This window comes from Cantharellus anzutake (assembly GCF_015039405.1).
Source record: "Cantharellus anzutake strain C23 chromosome Unknown EI90scaffold_83, whole genome shotgun sequence".
NCBI classification, from domain to species: domain Eukaryota; kingdom Fungi; phylum Basidiomycota; class Agaricomycetes; order Cantharellales; family Hydnaceae; genus Cantharellus; species Cantharellus anzutake.
In genome coordinates this window covers 224,536-232,071 of record NW_024067033.1, presented here as the reverse complement: position 1 = coordinate 232,071, position 7,536 = coordinate 224,536, and the positions used below count along the sequence as shown (strand labels likewise).

Sequence of the window (7,536 nt, the reverse complement as noted above, 5' to 3'; positions counted from 1 at the left end):
CTTTTGATGTCGCTATTCCCGTTATTGGATATCTCATTAACGCATGATCCTTTTATTATGAAAATTTGGGAGGTTTAAGATTAGATCCCTTCCTTTCTAATGGGCCATCAAGCTTGTCTCGGTCGTTACTGGTTAATCTTCGCACTTGCCTTTTAGACATTGTCCTCCTTTTGCAGGAGTTTTAGTCATATCTCCGTCATTTATGGGTAGTTTCCCCTGTAATTACTCTCATTGGTTCCGTTTGGGGAACATCTACATTTCCTATTATAAACACGACTTTGAATTTTGCATTAGTTCCTGAGGAATCTTTGTTCCGTGGTACTTCCATCCTTGGCTACGTGTGCGGACGTGGGAAAGTAGTTTCCATGGAGGTTCTCTGATTATTTTTATAGTCAAATCTTGGTCGATTGTCCTAATTCTTGGTTTAATATTTGCTATAAATTCCCCCGAGAATTCCGTCTCGTTGATGGTAAGCTTGAAGTATTTTTGTTATTTTTCTTTCTTTCGATTTATCGTGTATAGTCATAATAATTCGTAAAAATTCGTAAAATTCGTTAAAATTCAGGTCCTTCTATGTTCTCATATCTACTTGTCGTATGAGGTTTTGTGATTTATCTGGCATATTTCCATAATGGGTTTCCATAGTGTGGCCGTTATTTCTCCTACAGCGCTGTCATATCCATCCCCGGCCATCGACTTCCGGTCCCTCCGATCCCTCCGTTCCAACTCCGCTCCTCCCTCACTAACCTCGGAGCCCCCGTATTCCGCAATCCTCTCGGCGCCCCTCGATGGTCACCACCCCCTCATTTCAATTTATTACCTACGCCTCCCTAAGTACGGAGCCCTGAAGACTTCCGGACAGCTCCGACGTCCGCTAGCGCACCCCTGCCTCCGCTGGGCAATACACTCGCCTGCCCTGCAGAGCCCACCTTTGGGCCTATCCCTCCTTTCCGTTTCTGGGTTATCGCCTGCCTTTCCGCTAACCCCGTGAACCGACTCGTCGGTAATATTCAGTCGGCTAATGTCTAAACCCTGTTAGCTCCGCTCCGTTCAGCTCCCCCAATTGCGGAACCGTCTCCGCTGTAACCATATATATATCCCACTTGTACATAGGTTACGCCCCAGTAGAAAAATCAACTAGAGTTACCCCCCTAGGTTCTAAGTGCCAGTCAGTAAGTTAGGGCACAGACGTGTCACTAGGCACAGCGCTCTTGGCAGAAGTCGCTGAGGCCAAAGCCCTCCATTATGGAGACATTCCTTCGTCTCGAGTCTGGTCTCTGATCATGGAGAAGAATGGATGCCACCCCAGATGAGGCACTGCAAAAGACAATTTCACCACTGCTGCAAATAGTCTTGGCAAGGAGGTTGTAGAGGAATGTCTTGCCTGTGCCTCCAGGCCCATGGATGAAGAAGACACCTCCCCTCCCATTCCTAAATGCCTCAAGAATGGTATTGTATGCCAATCGCTGCTCGACGTTGAGCAATGGAAGTGCATCATGGACCTCCTGGTGCAGCAAGTTATGGTCATAGCGTCTGTGCTGAGCCAAGAGTGGATTTCCCACAATCCCATCCCAGTCAATCTCTGAACATGGCATAGAGGGACAGATTTGAGCCATGTTTTTTCCACCTTGATGTATCAGCTGTTCAATCAGGTGTAGGCCATAGTCATAGACCTCTTCTTGGGTTGGTGCTTGGCGCAACCCCCTCCAAATCAGAGTTCTTTCCAGGTCATCACAGATGCTGGCACGGAAGTCATTCCACAGAGCTTCAGGCTGAGTGGGAAGACAGTGAAGGAGGATGGAAGCAAAGAGTTGGTGAAGGGTCCATCCAGTCTGAAGGTTAGCAGCTTCTCCCAGGCAAAGATGCCATTCACCATCCTCAAGCAGTCCAAGGGCAATGCAGGCTTGGCAAAAGGTTGGATGAACAACATGATCAACGGTCCTGAGACTTTCAAAGCCTGTAGCCCCTCGAACAGCTGTAAGGAGGAGTCTAAGGTAGAAGCGCTCGCCTGATGCTGGTGCAGCTGCATACATACGACCAATAGCAAAGAAGGGTCGAGTATGCAGTTTCCAAGCCTTTTCTTTCTGCATCCATGCATAGTGCTGTGGGAATTCTTGGTACAGAAATTGCCTTGAAAAACCTTGAATGAGTGGATCAGAATTGGCCTTTGATCAAAAGATTAGAGATTGATGGTGGACTGAAAAATGTAAAGACTTACTGCAAAGTAGGCAGTGAGTTTTGTCTGCTGATTCTGATTCAGAATCTCCTCAACATTATCTTCTTCGTGGAAGACGATATGCTGCATATTCTCCTCATGCACAGGGAGGCGGATGATGTTGGGCTTGTGGACATGAAGCTCATACTCCATAAAGCGCCAGAATGCCTCACATGCACCAATCCACCGAGTGTCCAAGTAGATCTTGACTTCATCTGGGCCATTAAACATGACAGTGGCACGGTCTGGACCCTTTGCAATGTACTTGTGGATGTACTTGGTTGCTTTTAGTAGGGAAATTTAGCATTCACATATAATATATAGCTGAAAAGGATATTATAACTCACCTGCATACATGTTTGCACAAAACTCTACATTGACATGGCATCCCAAACGGAGTAAGAGATGGGGGTTGTAAGGGACTACATGCCTGTTGTTGAGTTGTTTGCCAGCCTTCTCGACTATCCTTCCATTGTCTCGATGGCGATAGGTTGGGTAACCCCTTTCATCCATGGTTGTAGAATTAGTAAAGGCTTTGGGAAAACCTTTCTTGCAATGACCATGGTCATCAAGGCACCGCTTGGGATCACAGACATGGATCATGCACTGGACGACCAATGCATATAAGGCAGGCTCTGTCTGTGGATCAGGGATTTCAGCCCTGATGACGGCATCGGTGTCATCTCCAACCCTTGGCTGATGCTCATTTTTGACCCAAATGAGGATGTGAGCATGAGGGAGGCCACGCTTCTGGAATTCGATGACGTGGACATGTGCAATGGTCTTGCCAAAGAGAGGGTCTTTGTAAAGATCTTTGATGAATGCACGTAACTTCTGATAGAAGACTCGACAAACAATGTCAGGTCTGTCAGAAGCTTGCTGGCCAGGTTCAAGAGCAGCTTGAACCTCTGGCCATTGTGGATTAGCAGTGACAGTGACAAAGTAGGATGCAAATCCAAAGAAGCGTGTGATAGCCATAGAATCCTGGAAGAGTTGGAGCATGTTGCGAGTACTGCCAGGATGGGAGGAAGGAAGGATGTCTCTGGCCAACTTCAGCAGGGTCTCGATTGCTGTGAGCAGCATCGATAAGACCTTGGTAGCATTCAGCACGAATGGCCTTTTGATTTGCCCTGACCCAATTAAGTCGCATCTGCTCGTTTGCAGCCCAGTGATCTACCAAATACTGCAGGAATAAGTGGCCTAAAATAAGATGTGAGTGAAGCAATCATATATATATGGTTTTAGAATTACATACCACCATGCAAAAGAAGGCTTGAGTCTGAGGCCCACTGACCATTCTGATTTTGGATCTCACATTTGAATAGACGGTATGCATGGAATCGGGTGTGAGATACTCGGGAGACCTTCCTCCTCTGCACTACAGCAACGCCTGGTTCCTCATCATCGTTGTCATCGTTGCGCTCCCCATCATGATCTTCATCTGCAGTTTGGGCATTGTGGAAGGGAATCCCCACATGCCAACCAAACTCTCCATATGGAAAAAGAAGGACATAATGGAGTGGAGTGTAGGCAGGATGAATCTCAGAAATGCGCTGAAGGAGCGGAACTGAGAGTGCAGTTTTCCCTGTTCCTGGTTGTGGGGGAGTGTACCTGTTGAGTACGGTGCTGTGTTAGTGTTTTGGTTGCTTTTTCAACAGTTTAGTATGCTATAGAAAAATCAAACAATCAAACACCCTGCGGAGCTGTTCAAATAATTCTGTCTGTCTGAGCCGACTCTGGTCTGTTCAGCTCTCAGTCAGAATTCACCTAATTCTACCACTTTTTAGTTTAGGAAGTGATTACTCCTATGTGTGGAGAGATACTACTATTTTCTCCCTTCACACTGTCACTTTTTGTTCAGTAGTAACAAACTGCTTCTAAGTGTCTTACTTAGACGCCTATAAATCTCCTATCTCACTTATCACACTGTTGTTGCCTTTTGTACAGTGGCAAACTTAACTGTCTTATCACTTTTTCGCACTGGAGTGAGAACCAGAAGTGCTTGAGAGAAATATTACTCTATTTTCTTACTTCTCTGAGGGGCTGCAAAGTGAGCGAAATCATGGTCCTTTTATACCTTTCAAGACCTTTCTTTCCCACGCTTTGCACTATTTACATGCAATAGAGTATTTACAAGCTTTTGTTCTAGAAAGCCCTAATGACTTGCCCAGATGACTTAGTCAGATATGACTCAACCAAAATGACTTGGTTAGATGTGATGGGGCTGTGTATGACTCAGTCTGAATTGGTTTCAGGCTGTGCATTTCTTTTTTCAAGAAATGACTCAACCATATTATGACTCAACCAAAGTGACTTGGTCAAAAATGACTCAGCTGGAAATGACTCCATCAGAAATGACTCAGTCAGGGTGTCATATAGTTCTGTCTAGAAAATATTTCTAGGTAGTTGTTCATAGGTTCATATAATCCATATAGTGTAAGAATGTGAGGAAATGTTCTTCAAAGTATGTTTTAACATAAACAGTCCAAAAAAAATGTCATAAAAATGTAATGCATGTCGGATCTCCCTTGTTCCACAGCCATGGGAACATCTGGTGAATGTCTGTGCACAGGGAAACTTGTGCTAAGACTGAGGCTGAAGTGTGGTCACCTTACCAGTTAAAGTGTTTAACTTGTCACATGACCTTCAACATGGTGTCGAATCCAAGTGATACACACAACCTTGATTGACTCCTTCAATTACTCTTTCCTCCCATTCCAACTTGCTATCATACAAGGGTCAAGTGTCCATGCATGTGAGGTCATTCTTTAGTTGTTGATGATGTCCTCAGAACTTTCCCTACAGTGCTGAAGTGGGCCACTGACTCGATGTAAAATGATGTCGCGGGTGTTGTCCACATCTGTACCGTCTCCAGGAATGATGGCTGCAATCTCATCCACGACAGGAGCATTATAGCACCATTGGTCTTGCTGGATGTCGATATGAATGCGTAAAGGGAGGTCATGCTGATCGGGAGGAGTATGCTGCATTCGCTCATGGCCGTTTCTGTTTTACACATTTAATTAATCGATTAAGTGCCTATTTTCTTTGGATAAGAGCTTACCTATACACTTGTACCCAAGGGTTATGCTCTACCATCATATCATGCAGATCAAGCATGAGCTGTGGGTCTTGATCTGCATTTCGATCGATACGGAATTGGTTCATCTGGCATCTTGCTGCATCATCATGGGGATCGTAGATATAGAGTTGAGCATATTTTGGTTGTTGCCCTTGTTGTGGCAGCAGCGAACCAATGCGATGGTAGAACTGCCCATGGACTCGAAAGGTGTATGGCCCAGCACCTGGGACTGGCTGGTTCATATGATTGACAAAACCATCCTGGGCACGTATTCCACATGAGACGAAAGCAAGAGCAGCATTATAGCGACGAATGTGTTTACAAAACTCTCGAGCCTTGATCTTGAATGCATCTGATTCATGTGGGGAATGAGAGTGGACTGTGAGGAGACGATGGAGTAGTGGAGGAGGGGAAAGTGGGTGAGGGAGTCGAACCTTTCCTTGCAGACAGCAAGAGCCAAAACGTGGGTGATTGACTCGCGAATTTGCAAGTTTCTCCCTCTCCCAGTGCAAAGCCCCACAGTAGGGGCAACGAACATTCATTTCACCCAGATTGTCTGATGCAGTTTGTATGTTTGGACCCTCTCTATATGGGAGCCAATACTGCTGGACGATCTGATGATCTGGATGAAGGGGTACTGGGGGACGAAGTGGGGATGGAGGGAGATTGTGGCCATGTGCATGTGGTGCTGGTGGAGGAGAGGGGAAGCGGCGGCCAAGTGATTGGGCACGACTTGCGATACCACCTCTAGGACCCTGTTGTAGCCCATGCTCTCCTTGGCCTGGTAAAGATTGACTACGAACATGACCTGCTCGACCATGGGCCCTTCCATGGGGTCTTCCATGGGGTCTTCCATGGGGTGTTCCATGCACGTTAAGTGGCCGATGAGGGGGCAATTGATTGTAGGCTTGCAAGCGTTCCAGAGCTGCAGCATCTCCCTGTGTGAGGCCCCGGCCCATGTCTATATTCCACCCACAACATCAGTTGATGTTGTGTTGTGTAATAATTATGTCGCGACGCTAATTTAGCGTCGCGGAAGCTTCTCTATTTATTTGTGCCGAGAATGTATAAGATTGTATATAAACCCTCGGGGTAGCTGTAAAAGGCGGATTAGCCTTTACTTCTACCCCGTCAATATACAGCCAAATCAAGCGTATACTTAGACGGATTACTGAGGCCTGAGGCGAACGGGGGAACGGAACATTACCGTCCCCAAACTAGTAAGATAACCTTTCACTTTTTTACGCTGTTATTCTCTTTCCATTCTCGGCACCGCGTTACCGGCGCCGAAACCCCATTTGGCAACATGCGCGTCGTCGGCCCCTGACAACGCGCGACTTCGATCAAGTTCTCACACGAACTTGTTGAACAACTCGACACCTCTTCTGGATGTCGTGGAGATACAACACCAGGAGCACGTCCAACGCTCCCGCCAACACGGCCGGCCCCTCCACTAGCCGTAGGGCGGAAGACGACACCACCTCAAGTGATGGTGGCGATCTGGGCCTGCAAGGGCCCAGGGACGCGTCTCAGACGCATCCCACCTATATGAGAGACGTTGACGAAGTCACAACGTCTGAAGCCCTCGCAGCGGAGACTCTCGTGGCATTCGTCCCAATGCGCGCGTCGCGTCCTCCATCCCCAACCCACTCCCTCGCGTCTGAAACGGCGCGAGTACTAAGAAATCGCGTCGACCAAGTCGACGACGACATCGCCGACTTGAGAGGCGATGTCCGTAACATGAATACCCAGATCTCTGGGAATAGCGACAACATCGCTCGTCTAGATCGTAACATCATTAAGGTGGAGGAAAGACTTAATGAGAAACTTAACGAAATTCTCCTCGCGCTCTCTCGACGCGACGAGCCAAAGCCACCCGCAGCAACGGTGGATAACCCATCTGCAAACCCTCCAGTGAACCCAACAACGGGTGGAAACCCCATCGTCGTCTCTGACCAGACGAAAAAAACCGCTGTTGAGGCGCAAGCGCCCCAAGAGGTCCCTGTAGTCCCCGTTAATCAAACGGGTCAACAAATCACTAAACCCGCTGTGGAGGCGCAAGCGCCCCAGGAGGTCCCTGTAGTTCCCGTTAATCCAACGGGTCAACCAATCAGTGGGGTCCCCATACCTGGAGGGATCCCCACTGTCTCTGCCGTCGTCACAGAGGCGACAAGTTCACGCGCGTCTGTCGAGGTACAAGAATCTGACGGACGTTTTGTTCCTATCTTTAGTGGAACTA

General features: G+C 47.4%; 1 protein-coding gene across 1 annotated transcript; it reads right to left on the bottom strand.

Moving 5' to 3' along the window:
* Positions 1-3,711: 3,711 nt before the first annotated feature.
* Positions 3,712-5,764, bottom strand: EI90DRAFT_2894303 (uncharacterized protein; the record flags this gene model as incomplete). The annotated part of the gene is made up of 3 exons (XM_039054010.1): positions 3,712-3,782; positions 5,037-5,221; positions 5,280-5,764. Coding segments are annotated over 3 exons (741 nt in total), but the record flags the coding sequence as incomplete, so codon positions are not given.
* Between the last annotated feature and the right edge of the window lie 1,772 nt (positions 5,765-7,536).